The 14965-nt window shown below is 40.5% G+C and overlaps 1 protein-coding gene across 1 annotated transcript; it reads left to right on the top strand.

Moving 5' to 3' along the window:
* The first annotated feature begins 241 nt into the window (after nt 1-241).
* On the top strand, nt 242-757 carry LOC138887482 (uncharacterized). The gene is made up of 2 exons (XM_070169236.1): nt 242-417; nt 628-757. The coding sequence occupies exons 1-2, from the start codon at nt 242-244 to the stop codon at nt 755-757; spliced, it is 306 nt and encodes a 101-aa protein (XP_070025337.1).
* Nucleotides 758-14965: the final 14208 nt, after the last annotated feature.

The following is a 14965-nucleotide window of genomic DNA, read 5'->3' as shown; positions in this document are numbered from 1 at the left end:
CGGGCAAGTAGAGCGGACTATTCAGATGCTTGAGGACATGTTGCGTGCTTGTATTCTAGATTTCAAAGGTAGCTGGGATGATCATTTGCCACTCATAGAGTTTGCTTATAACAACAACTTCCATGCTAGTATTCAGATGACACGATTTAAAGCATTGTATGGTAGGAGATGTAGGTCTCCCATTTGGTGGTTCGAAGTTGGAGAAGCTGAATTGATAGGGCCGGACCTTGTGCATCAGGCTATGGAGAAAGTCAAGGTTATTAAGGAGAGGTTTAAAACTGCTCAGAGTCGCCAAAAGTCTTATTCGGATATTCGTCGAAGAGATTTAGAGTTCAAAGAAAATGATTGGGTATTTTTGAAGGTTTCCCCCATGAAGGGTATCATGCGGTTTGGAAAGAAAGGAAAACTGAGTTCAAGGTATGTCGGACCGTATAGTATCATTCAAAGGATTGGTTAGGTGGCATACAAGCTTGGGCTACCACCCGAGATGTCATTGGTACACCCAGTCTTCCATGTGTCTATGTTGAAGAAGGTAGTGGGAGATCCGTCTATTATTATGCCGGTTGAGACTATTGAGGTTAATGAAGAACTATCATATGAGTAAATTCTAGTTGCCATTCTTGACAGGCAAGTTCGGAAGTTGAGAAATAAAGAAATTGCCTCCGTGAAAGTGTTATGGCGAAACCAACAGGTTGAAGAAGCCACTTGGGAAGCCGAGGAAGAAATGAAAAGGAAGTACCCACATCTGTTTGCATAGCCATGTAATAGCTTCTATGAATTTGGTTCCTATGAACTTTGTATCACTTGATTAGTCTATGTAAAACTATTCCATTTTGATTATTTATTGCCTATGGGGTAGTGATTAGCGTAGTTATTAATTATGTCATGTTAATAGATTGTCTATATGCGGTTCAGATATGTTTCTGGGGATCTTGGACAGGCGGATAGGCCTAGATACAAGGGAAACTCTAGCAAAATTTCTAGAAATTTAGAGAGTTAGTCAAATTTAGGGGTTATTGGTATGTCGCCTAGATCTGACCTTTTGGAGTGATATGTGCATTAAAAAATTAAGGAAAATGTCTTTAGAAGAGTGCGTTTCTGCGGCCCATTAAACGACTGCATAACAATAATATGGGTCGCATATCTGCCACAGAGTGAGTCAGAATATTGGCCAATTTTGAGGTCAACTGTGCGGCCAATTATGCGATCACATAATCGATATGCGGGCCGCATAGTCGTCGCATAACCTACTTGTGATTTTTGCGAAGGGCAGATGCGACCGCAGAATAGGTATGCATATCGCATATTGGTCGTATACCCGGGCAGTATATTCAAATCTTGAGGGCCACTTTTGCGATCCCTTTTGCGGGCTGCATGTCACTTATGCGATCGCATATGCGACCACAGGCTGAGTCGGGGCTCCTATTTTCTAACTTTTAAAACCCGACCCCATTCCGTTAAAAATACCCCATTAGACCTCTTTGTGCTATTTTCTACTACATCTAATGTGAGAGAAAGTGTTCTAGAGGGAGAGAGTTATCCTCACCAAGTCCCCACTCAATCCTTGCCCAAACTATTGAAGATTATCAAGTAAAGCTACTAGGCCTTCACCCCAAGAGGTAAGAACTTGAGCCCTTATCTTTGATTTCAAAATTTCTACTAGAAGAAGTTATTAAAAAGTGGGTTCATGGGTATAAGAATGTATTTTCTTGCATGCATGTATGATAAAAAGGGTAAGGGGAGACCATGAGCTAAAAATGTAACAATGGGGTATAGGATAATAGAATCTCTCACAAAAAGGTCTAAAAATCATAGTGCACACTTAGTGCTTGTTAATGTGCCCTAATGAGCTAGAATCTTGATTATCCCTCTAATTCTTGATTCAACTTGTAATTTTCATAAAATAGATCGAAGTTGGTAGGAGTTCCGGAATTATTCTTATTGTAAGAATTTAAGGAAAGCTCTATTGAGGTGTGTATGGCTAAAACCCCCCTATTCTTAGAAATTGAGCTCCCATGGTGTCCATGCATATGTTGTAAGTCCGGAATTTGATTGATGTAGTATTTGTTGTTTCAAAAGAATTGGTGTTGCAAGAATATATGTGAAAGGTGTGTCTCAATGTGTTCGATATGCTATTCTTGGTAAATTGGGGATATGTGAAGAATGTGAACTATATGCTAAATTGCCTAGATTTCAAGTCAAGTTTAAATTATGATTATTATGCCGAATCATGTGAATTGCTCTCTATGCTTACAACTTGAATTGCTCTTGTATGTTCCCATTATCATAAATTGCAAATTTGATGTTGAAAGTGAAAGTGATGTGGAATGCAAGTTATGAAATGTGGCCTAGTGCCAAGTATGATGTGATAATTGTAGCCCCAAGTGCCGACGAACTGATATATGTGAAATAAAGATTGAAATAAGGTTATTGATGGAAAAGGAAAAATGTCTTGGTAAGACGGCATAGCAGATCGGGCCGTGATCGGACGCCATGTTGCACACATGGTGGTATTGTGCTGATATTGAAACTAAAGCGAGAATGAATGGTGGCTGAGGTACATGTCTCAAATGAGGCAACCTAGCTGATCGGGTCGTGGTCGGACTCCGCGCAAGAAAGCAGTGGTACTGTGAATGATGATGCAACAGTGTGAAATGTCCCAACCCAAAGCTATGGAAATTATGTGAAAACTATGTGAACCCTCTTATTTGATGATGTGGTAACTGTTTAAACCTCGTGTTAGTCCTTATGATTTCTTTGTTCTTGTATGGTTGTTCTTTCTAATAAGATGATGTTTAGTTATACATACTGGTACTATTCTATAGTACTAACGTCCATTTTGCCGGGGTGCTACATCTTTTGAATGGATGTAGGTGGCTCCATAGTAGACAGTGCCGATCACAGGTAATGGAGCATCCTCCTCTTGGAGATCTTGGTGAGCCCCTTTTCTTTCGGGGGTTATGCTGTACATCTTTTGTTATAAATTACCACTTTTAAGGTACAGTCGGGGCCTTGTTGCCGGCATTATCATAATTGTCTTTTGTATCCTTAGAGGCTCCATAGACGTTTTGTGTGGGTTTTGGATGGGTATTGGATGGGTCACTAGACTTGTTGTAATTCTAACCTCTTGTTTCCTATAAGCTGTAACTCTATGAAATTTTGTAAACTTAACTATGGTTTGAGGATTGTAATATAACATGAACTACCAATGTTTCATGTACGATCTTTCCTACTGTCTAATTTAAATGAAAGCATGGTTTCTTGATCATAGTGAGTTGGGTAGAAGGTGTCTAAAAGGCTTGCTCAGTTGGGTTCACTCGATTGAGCGCCAGTTGCGCTTCTTGAGGTTGGGGCGTGACAAACTTGGTATCAAAGCTTAAGGTTTTAAAGTGTCCTAGGATGCCTTTGAGCCATGTCTAGTAGAGCCCTTCTTATCGATGTGTTGTCGACCACATCTATAAGTAGGGGCTACTTGGACCTTTAGGAATAATACTTTTCATTGTTGGTCTATATTGTGCGTTAGAGCGGGATGCGAGGTTGCTTTCCTCTAACTTGTGCATTGTTCTATCTTTTAGTAAATGGTACCTAAGAAGAAAGCGAGAATTGGCCAAGAAGCCAATGCCACCTCAGGAGTGGCTGATGATTCCCTACTTGATAATGCGGGTGAGGGTAGTCGCGCTGCTATCACCCTTCCTGATTCTTCTATTCGAGAGAAGACTACCCCAGTTCCTACACCTACGGAGGGTACCACCATCCCTCCTATTTATATTCATGTCCCGCCTCCAACCCCAGCTTCCGGTTCCGATATTTTTGATGGGGATCTTAGGGGAGCAATCCAGATGCTGACTCAACTAGTGGCCTCTCAGGCCTAGAGGTCAAATGTTGCACCCAGTTCATCTAGCCAGCAAGGGGATTCCACCAGTTCCAGGGTGAACAAATTTCTTCAGCTAGACCCTCCAATGTTTACGGGTGCAAATCCAGAAGAGGACCCCCAGGATTTTATTGATGAGATGCACAAGACCCTCAGGGTTATGCGTGCAACTAAGACAGAGGGAGTAGAGTTGACTGCCTACCGTCTGAAAGGGGTGGCCTATTCATGGTTTGAGTTATGGGAAGATTCCTATGAGGAGGGGAGCCCTCCGGCGAGGTGGAACGAGTTTGCCGATGCCTTCATAGATCATTTCCTGCCTGCTGAGACAAGGGCAACCCGTGCAGCAAAATTTGAGAATCTAAAGTAAGGTAGTAGGAGTGTGTGGGAGTACCACACGGAGTTTTCCCGCCTGTCCAAGTATGTTATTCATATGTTGCCCACAATGGAGGCTAGGGTGCGCTGGTTTGTTCAAGGCCTTAATACTATTAATGAGGCTTCTATAGCTGCCTTGAATTCTGACATGAATTATGGAAAGATGGTGGCATTTGCTCAGGACATAGAGATCCGTAAACTGAAGAACAGGATGGAGAGAGAGGGTAACAACAAGGCCCGGTCTACGGGCAACATGGGAGAGTCACTAGGTGGGAGAAGATCAGCTTTCAGGGGATGATCATCAGGGCCGCCCCAATTTGTTGCACAGTCTTCAGCTAGTGCACCGCCATCAGGGCCCAGCCAGCAGCAGCAATGGAGTCGTTTCAGGCCTAGTCAAGGTAGCAGGGGGCCTTACCAGCAGGGTCGATCAGAAGGGAGATCCCAGCAGCACCAGAGGTCCCCGTGCCCCAGGTACGGGAAGATGATCAGGGATTTGCTACATGGAGTTACCCATATGCTTTGGATGTGGGATGAGGGGCCACATTCAGAGAAATTGTCGAGTATCCCGCCAGGGTGCGGGTAGGGGCGCTGCACAGCCATCCTGTCCAGCAGCTGCTACATCTTCAGCACCCTCTCCAGCTCGAGTTGCTCCAGCACCCGCGAGGCGTGGTGCAGCTAGGGGTGGTGCGCAGATTTCGGGAGGACCCAATCGGTTCTATGCTATGAGTGGTCGCTAGACTGCAGAGGCTTCCCCAGATGTTGTTATAGGTATTCTGACTGTCCAATCTCATGATATGTATGCACTTATTGACCCCGGTTCAACCTTGTCCTATGTTACCCCTTCTGTTGCTATGGAATTAAGGATAGAACTGGAACAACTTCATGAGTCATTCTCGACGTCTACTCCAGTTGGTGAGTCTATTTTGGCTGCTTGAGTTTATAGCGGTTGTGTTTTTACGGTGCGTGGTAGAGATACCATGGCTGTTCTTATTGAATTGGGGATGGTCGATTTTGATGTAATAATGGGAATGGATTGGCTTTATTCATGTTTTGCCAAACTTGATTGTCGGACTAGAACCTTAAGGCTTGAATTTCCTAATGAGCCCGTTGTTGAATGGAAGGGATATAATGTAGTGCCAAAAGGTCGGTTTATTTCTTACCTTAAGGCCGCAAAAATGATCAAGAAGGGGGTGTATCTATCGTTTAGTTCGGGTTACGGACATCGATACCGAGGCGCCTAGCCTTGAGTCCATTCCAGTTGTGAATGAATTTCCAGATAAGCTCCATGGGATCCCACCAAACAGGGTGATTCATTTTGGGATCGACGTGATGCTAGGCACGCAGCCTATATCAATTCCACCTTACAGAATGGCACCGGCAGAATTGAAGGAACTAAATGAACAATTGAGGAATTTGTTAGAAAAGGGTTTCATCTGGTCGAGTGTGTCATCGTGGGGCACATCAGTTTTGTTTGTAAGGAAGAAAGATGGATCGCTACGGATGTGTATTGACTACCGGTAGCTCAATAAAGTCACCATAAAAAATAAACACCCTCTACCGAGGATAAATGATTTGTTTGATCAATTGCAAGGTGCTAAGTGTTTCTCAAAAATTGGCCAGCGGTCCGGGTATCATCAATTGAAGATAAGAGAGCAGGATATTCCAAAAATCGCTATCAGGACCCGGTATGGGCACTTTGAATTTCTGGTGATGTCTTTCGGGCTAATAAATGCCCCGGCAGCTTTCATGGATCTTATGAATCGAGTCTTCAAGCCTTTTCTATACTCCTTTGTGATAGTGTTTATTGATAATATTTTTGTGTATTCCCGAAGTTGGGAGGACCATGCTGACCATCTCAGGGTAGTTCTGCAGACTCTTCAGTAGCACCAACTTTATGCAAAATTTTGGAAATGTGAATTTTGGCTTGAATCTGTCACGTTCTTGGGTCGTGTCGTCTCCAGGGAAGGAATTATGGTTGATCCTCAAAAGATTGCAGCAGTAAAGAATTGGCCTAGACCTACCACTCCAATAGAGATTCGCAATTTATTGGGTTTGGCTAGGTACTATAGAAGATTTGTGGAGGGATTTCTACTCTTGCCTCTCTATTGACTAAATTGACGCAGAAAGTAGTTAAGTTCCAGTGGTCCGATGCTTGTGAAAGGTGTCACGACCCAAACCGATGGGTCGCGACAGGTGCCTGAGTCCTACCAGTCAAACACCCCTAAACATGCGTCTAGGATATGAACCTGTATAACGTCTACTGCATTACAAAATTGACATACGTGAAGGAAACCTGCCATCAAGGCATATGTACGTATACATGCAGAATACAGTGGGTGAGCCGGCAAGGCTGCTATAGACAACTATACATCCAAAACTGAAAGCCGACAAGGCCACATACAACCCAACTAGACATACTGTCTATAGACCTCTAACAGAAACATAACTGTACAAAGACGGGACTGAGCCACGTCATACTCATATACATATATATATATATATATATATATATATATATATATATACAAACGTATCGTACAAAAATCAAAAGAAGCTCCGGATCAAGTGGAGCACGCCAATTCTCGCTGTCAGGGATCCTAAGAAGGGGGACTGTCATCTTGCCTACCTGCACCTGCGGGCATGAAACGCAGGCCCCGTGAACTAGGGTGTCAGTATGTAAAATGTACTGAGTATGTAAGGCATGAAAATTAGTACATAAAAGACATAGATGAAACATGGAATACAGAAACACATCTTTAAATCTGAATAATTTTATAAATTCTTAAAAGGTTATAATGTCATGCACGTGCGTATAAATATCGTGCCATGTATAGGTATGGGTGTACATAATATCATCAAGTCACTGAGGACATCCCATCATATCGTCTCGGCCACTGTGAGCAACATCATCAACATATACCACCTGATTAGGTGGTGGTGGTGTGTATAACGTTGTAACCTTTTCCCATATCCCATATACATATATTTACATATATACGCGTATATAACGCCATCTGGTCATGGGTCAATGCACATGTATGAAATGCATGAAAAATACGTAATAATCTCAATATTCCTTCCGGATAAATTTTTCCAACTGCGTATTATTCTGAGACCCATGAATAGAAAATAATAATAATTTTCATGGGGAATCAAGAATATAGACACCCCTAGTATTTCTATGAATAGATTAATTAATGGAAACTGTGTGTTTGCTCATTTCTTCAGTATAATTTGGACCATACCAAAAGAAAGAAGGGAGGGCCTTAACATACATGTTCCTTGAATTATTTATCACTTGAACGAAATTACTTGCTTCTGCCTCAACGTTTTTGGCTCTAAGCCAAAGGTAGATTGATGTTTTGATTATTTTACAAAGGAGTGAAAATCAAATCTCATGGATTGATGGCAGAAAGAGGGGCCAACGTTTTGAATTTAAAATTTAAAAAGCATGAGCAATGTTCAACTCTTAAGATTTTAAATGCAAAAAAGCAAAGTCGTCAAAATGGGAATGAATTGGAAAGATATCCAATGTTTGGAATTGAATTTTTAGAAAGCAAGAACAACGTCTGTTCTTAAGACTTTAAATGAAAAGTCTCCAATAGTGGGAATGAGTTGGAAAGACTTGGATATCCAAAGTCTTGAAAAGAATGATTTGTATCCATTTGACACATAATCAAGGAATGACTTAGTCATTTATTGATAATGTGGCTAGTTGCCACGTGGGGTGGGGTGCGATATTTAATTTTTATCTACTTATTAGTTAACTGGGTAATGTTCTGTTACCCGATAATTAATCAATTACCAGCATAATTTAAAAATTGCCTCAAATTACTTAAAATTCTATTTATTTTTAAAATACTTCATATATACTTTATATATTATACTACCATAGTCATATGGTACTTTGCATGGTACTAGTTCATAATTATCGGGTATTATCGCTTGACCCATATTTTATTCCAAATTGGCCACTTTTAGCGAAACTCATTTTCTTTAATCCGTGTACCCCTTTATCCTTCATAACACTTATTTATCGCTTGTTATAAATAGCGTAACTACATTAACGTCAAGGTGATCTCATCCTGAGTCTACGTCGGTTAACTAAAGATGAAATTTTAACGTACGAAAACACAAGTTGTAACATCCTTCCCCCTTAGAAACATTCGTCCTAAATTGTTTAACTCTCTGGGATTTACATAACCTTGGTAGAGTCGCCTTTGTAACAACTCTACTACCAACTCTTCTTGTAGAAACCCATTTATTTAATGCCATATAGGACCACAATCATTAATAATACATGCACCCTGAGGTTATGACGTCTCAATCGGACCCTTCTCTGGAGGAGGAAATAAGTAGGGATATCTAGACTTCATGTCTTCCTCGGCCTCCCAAGTCATTTCTTCCACATTGTTGTTCCTCCAAAGTACTTCCACGGAGGTTACCTCCTTATTCTGTAGCTTGCGGATTTGTCAGTCTAGAATGACAACCGAAATTTCCTTGTATGACAAGTCCTCTGTAATATGTACATCATTTGTGGGCATCACTCGGGTAGGATCGCCAATGCACTTCTGTAACATAGACACGTGAAAAACCGAATGGACATGCTCAAATTCCGAGGGCAATTCTAACTCCTAAGCTACTTGTCCCACTCTCTAAATGATCCTATAAGGCCCAATATACCATGGGCTAAGTTTGCCTTTATTTCTGAACCTCACGATAGCTTTCATCGGTGATACCTTTTTGGAATACCTAGTCGTCCACCTGAAATTCCGAGTCTCGTCGTCGATTATCCGCATAAGCCTTCTGACGGCTTTGAGCTGCCAATAGCCTTTCCTGTATAAGCTTAATTCTCTCGATTGCTTGCTGTATCAATTCTGGTCCTACTAACGTCATTTCCCCAACATCAAACCACCCTATAGGCGATCTACACTTCCGTCCATAAAGAGCTTCGTATGTAGTCATCTAAATACTGGAATGGTAACTATTATTATATGCAAACTCAATAAGTGGCAGATGATCATCCCAGCTACATTTGAAATCTATTACACAAGCTCCTAATATATCCTCCACTGTTTGAATAGTATGCTCAGCATGTCCGTCTGTCTGGGGATGAAATGTTGTACTAAGACTTACTTGAGTCCCCAATCCTTTTGGAAGGACCTCCAGAAGTTAGCTATAAATTGAGCTCCTCTATCCGAGATGATAGACACAAGGACACTATGCAGTCGTACTATATCCTTGATATAAAGCCTTGCATAATCCTCTAAGGAATATATAGTTCTAACGGGCAGAAAATGGGCTAACTTTGTAAGACTATCAACAATCACCCATATCGAATCGAACTTATGTTGGGTACGAGGTAAGCCTACGATGAATTCCATATTGATTACTTCCCATTTCCAAGTCAGAATCTCCAAAGCCTGCAATAATCCATCGGGTGTTTGATGCTCAATCTTAGCCTATTGACAGTCAGGACACTGGGCAACAAATTCTGCTATATCCTCTTTCATTCTGTCCCACCAATAGACTTTCCTAATATTATGATACATCTTTGGTGCTCCTGGATGGATAGAATAACGAGAATAGTGAGTTTCTCCCATAACCTGCCGCCGTAGACCTACAACATTAGCCTCATTTCATTTCAATTGTAGCCCCATTACATTTCAATTTTAGCCTTCAATTGACCTAGTCTTAACCCCCAATTGGACCAGCCCAATTTCAATTTCAACCCAACCCCTTAACCCGTTTATCCAACCCGCCCGGTCTTCCTTTTAATCTAGACCGTTGATTGTTTTGATCAACGGCCACGATTACCCCTTACAATTTTTAATCCACCGACCCTACCCTAATCCCCTCATTTCCATCTCTCAGCCGCTTTTGAATACTCTCCTCTCTCAAACTCTCTCGAAGGTTCCCTGGAACCCTAGCCTCTCTCATCCTCTCCGACCATAACCTCACCGGAATCCATGGCTTCTCAGGCCATGGATGGTCTGTACTTACCCTCCTCCACCATTAAACCCTGGGTGTTCAAAGTTTCGAGGTCTGACCTTGATGGTGTCCTTTCAGATCTCTACAGATCCAAGGTTCTATGGCCTCTCCGGCCTGGCTCTAGTGTATTCAAGCATCAGAAGCCTATTTCTGACCTCTCCGACTCAAGATCAGACCTTCTTCCAAGCCTTTCTCATTTCTAGGATTTCTCTGAAACCCTAAGCTATTGGAGGTTTTTCTCTAGTTGTTTTCTTATATCTATGCTACATCTGTGTTCTACTGGAGTTTTGAAATGTTTTCCCCAATCTTTTCTTTCAAAATTTGTTTCTCTTCGATTTAGGGCTTCTGAAAAAAAAAACTTAAAATATTTTCTGACTCTTCTTCTTCTTTTCTTTATGTGAATCTGTCTATGCTATGTTTGTATGTTCTCTTTTCCTACCTAGCATGTTCTTCTCTTGATTTTATGTTTGACTTATTATGCATGTTCTTTTATTGTGCTTCGTTCTTCCTTCTATTGGTTCCTATATCATGCTCTCACATGCCTATCTTATGTGTTCCTTTACTGTATTTTTATACTAAGCTTTTAGTCCTTTGTTTGCCTTTACTAGACCTTTGTTTGAGTTCTAAACATGTTTCATCTACTGTTTCTTAAATTTATATCACCTCTTTTCTCTTTTGAACTTGCTTAAGTTCCGAGCTTTTCTTAAAACATGTTCTTTATGCTTCAACTCAGTTCTGCATTCTATTTGCCTCGAACCTGCTATTCTATCTGTTTGTTTTCTCATAAGTCTTTGAAAGAGATCTTTGAGCCTGTTTCAGTCATTTGTCTTCTTTTCTCTGTATCTGACTCGAGTTGAAAACCCTAGGGTTTGGGGTTTTTGGCGAGTTTCGATCTTGTGTTTGAGACTACGGTTCTATTTTGGAACTCTAGGTTTCTCAGACTCGTTTTGAGTCTTTGTACTGAACTCGAACTTCTTTGACTCTGAACTTTTCTATGCTAGGCTTTTCTAATTAGCATGACAAATCTTTCTTGATTCACATGTCTGTGCACTTTATATATGATGAATTCTTCCTTCAAAAAAGGTTTTGCCAATTTGTGATTGATTGCCAATCTGTGCACTCAATTTCTGATTTTTACTGGCTATTGATTTCCTTTCCTTTCCTTATTTGCATAAACCGTGTTGCTATCAAACTCTTTCCTTAAATAACTTCTGTGTATTTACCCTTCTTGTGCTACTTTGGAAAAGATCTTGATCAAACTCTTTCCTTAATTATCCTTTACCCGTTTAAAATCAGAATCCCTTAATTGAAGGGGAACTTGTGTAATTGATTTCTGAATTATTCTCTTACCTATTTCTACTTGCTTTCTGCACTATAAAGGGCACGACCCTTCTGCACTTTTGAACACTTCCGATTCAATAATATTTAAGACCTTGAGTTCAACACTTACACAACACTTATTGAACACTTTCAATTTCAATACTCCTACATTCTCAATTTAACACTCTACTCTCTTCTGAAATCTTCTGGCTGTGTGTTTGCAATTTGGCTTTACTACTGCTCTTCTCTTCTTCTTTCCCTAAAACTGGTATGTTCTAATTTAACTTTCAGCTTCATCCCTATGTGTTTGCTTTACAGTTTCAACAATCTTGTCTAATTTGTTGTTTATGTTCAGTATTGAATATGCTGTTCTCTTAGCATATGTTGCTGTGTGAATTCCCCATACCCTTATTCCCTTCTATGTGTTTGAGTTAAGGTTCAGGCATGGCAGTATCCAAATTGCTGCTCATGTCTGGACCTGATTCTTTAATGGATCATAACTCCCAAACAATGTGGCTAACAGGCTGGTTAGGGATGTGCCAATACTCCTAATTGCCGGGTATGACTATAGCCTGTATTGGCCTTCCCCAAAATCCCCTCTATGCACTTGAACTCTCTCTTAGATTCTAAGTTCTGCCTCCTTCCTATGAGCCTTGCTTTGGGACCTTGAGCTCCCTCTGAACTTGGATATTTGAGGGCTGGCCCTTCCACACTGCACTATAATCCAATTCTACAATATATTTGGGTGTAAACACTTCCCGGAGTCCACTTGAGACTCTTAGGAAACTCTGACACATCCCAAAATGGAGAAATACTTTGGAATTTGATCTTTGGAGTTGGATTACTTCATGCTTCAGACAGAAGTCTGAATCAGGCTCTCCTTGGTTGGATTTTAGCTTTCTGATGTAATTTTTACTTTTTTTCTTCATTCTGGGTTGTAATAATTTGTAATAACTCATGGAGGCTTATAGTGAAAAGGGGAGGGGTACTCATGTATGCATAAGGGTAGATATCATGCTCATTAGGTCTTTATTTCTGCAAATCATGGCAAGTTCTGCATTTCGGCATCTTTGAAATCCTGTTTTAGGTTCTGCACTTCTACATTTTCGTATAGAAATCTTGTTTTAGGTTCTGCACTTCTACATTTTCATATAGAAATCCTGTCTATAACTTCTGCATCTTAGAAATCCGACCTATAAGTTCTACATATATATCATACCAATAGCTTTTGCATTTCTGCATCTCATATAGAGAACATGAGTATAGGATTCTGCGTTTTGCCTATCATATAGAAAGCATGTCTATAGGGTTTCTGAATACTGCCTACGTATCCATCACTAGGCAAACGACATATAGGCATAAATAATAAAAATCAGCATTTTAGACGCCATGCCTATAGGATTTCTGCATTTTCGTAAAGGTTAAAATCAGTCACACTTAGAAAGCATGCCTATAGGAATAAGCCACTAATCTGAATCCCTCAACTTGCTTATAAGTTTAAAATCAGTAAGAGCATTGCTTAACGCTTTCAGAACTTATGTTCCTGTTGTTAATAAATCTGCTTCTGAAATAAGTATCTTTCTCTCGTATTTAGATATCATGCCTATAGGTTTCACCTAAGCAAGCTATAAGGTAAATTGGCTAATTGAATCAGACTCTGTTAATTCCAACTAGCACGCAGGTCTGATTCCGGTTTCTTATCTGAAATGTGTAATAAACCAGTCTGCCTCCTTAATGTTTAAGTTTAATTCAGACCATAACCAGTATCTGCAAGACATGCTAAACAATTTGTCTTTAAGTGAGGAGGCATGTTTGAGCCTTTTAAATTATTATGTGTTTCCATATCTGCCTTATGTGTTTTTGTTTGTCGCTTTAGAATTTCACCTATTTAAACCTACAAAGCCCAAATCTCCCTTCCCTTTAGGACTAGTAGTCCCAAATGCCTCCGGGACTGATAGGATTGGGGCAGGTACTAGCATGCAATAAGTAAACGAAACCATTCCGCGTTTAATACCTCAATGGGGTGAGAAAGGGTAGATATGGATATGATGATCGGTGCGCTAATACCACGTTTAACCACTCTTCTAAGGAGTGATTACCGAGTATTACATTGATGTGATCCATATTATTTATAAACCTATGACCCCCTTCCCTTTACTTGTTTCTTTTATTACTTTCAAAATTTCAAAACTCCTTTTTCTAAAATTTCAGCTTCCTTGTTTCTTCAAACTTTAACTTATTTGCAATCACAATGTGACAACCCATCATATTTGAAACCCTTATTTGATTATTTATTTTTTGTAGTTAAGTCACAATTGTAGCATGGCCGGGAACCACACTAGTAGATCTTCAGGAGTGCCTAACACCTTCCCCTCGAGATAATTTCTAGACCTTACCCAAACTCTGGTTTTTCTAAACAAATTCTTCCTAGTGTCCTAATGCGCTTAATCATTAGGTGGCGACTCTTCAAATCAAAAAACCCAATTCCCAAAAGGGAATGAGTTGTCCTCCAAAATATCATAAACCCGATTTCGCGAGAAAAAGGGCGCGAGACAGCATGGCTACTCTGCTGGGGATTTCTTTAAGGCTTTTACCATTTCATGCCATTTGTGACTTTATGCTTCCTTGAATGTCTTTAATGCCTTTAAGTATTTATTTTGCTCTCCTACTTTGAAATTTGACTTGGCTCTTTGTTTCTTCTCTTTATTTCTCTTAATGCTTTCTTTTACCGCTTTCCTTTAATACTGTTGTAATTTTGAGCAATTATTGTAATTATTACCTTATGAATGTGCAAATACATGACAATTTATTTAATTATTGTAACTGCTAGCCGAGTGGTCGCGCCTTTTCGATATTATTACCCCCCTAAATTTGGCAAAGGCGTATTTGCGGTAAAACCAGTCGATCAACGGTGTAGTCGACGGTTCCGTGCCTTTCCCTCTTGAGTTGTCCGCTCAAGGGTACTAGTCTAATACCCCATAGAAACCCTACTCTGTTTAATTGCGCATGCATCACTGTCAAAACCTAGCCGAGTCAATTATGTTGTCCACGTAATGACTCTTTAAGATAGCCTTGTCCAAAGTCCACTGGGTTTCCTTGGAACCCAAACGGACATTACCACGTTCTGTGCATTTATTTGGAGAACTAAATACTACTTATGCCAATTATTGGTATTTAGTAGTCAAGTGTGGTGGGGGTAAGGGCCTAACCCTTTTGTCTTGCAGAAACATGAGGCACGGGGTCCCCAACTTCGGTATGGTTAGCACACCCTCACTCTTGCTGGACTGGTGGAGGAGTCTTCCATCAAATGACCAAATCAACAAGTGGAAAGAGAGGGCCGCCAAAGCTAGCGAAAAGTTGGAATATCTGGAGTACAGTCTGCTGGAATTGGAAGGGAAAGTGATGAAGAGA

The sequence above is a fragment of the Nicotiana sylvestris genome, chromosome 3, assembly GCF_000393655.2.
Source record: "Nicotiana sylvestris chromosome 3, ASM39365v2, whole genome shotgun sequence".
NCBI lineage: Eukaryota > Viridiplantae > Streptophyta > Magnoliopsida > Solanales > Solanaceae > Nicotiana > Nicotiana sylvestris.
This window is presented reverse-complemented; position numbering and strand designations above follow the sequence as displayed.

Bases quoted from the DNA above. Each gene is read 5' to 3' on its own strand.
- LOC138887482 (XM_070169236.1), top strand. From the start codon at position 242: ATGGAGAAAGTCAAGGTTATTAAGGAGAGGTTTAAAACTGCTCAGAGT. The intron at 418-627 runs GTATGTCGGACC...CATTCTTGACAG, and splicing joins AAAGGAAAACTGAGTTCAAG to GCAAGTTCGGAAGTTGAGAA.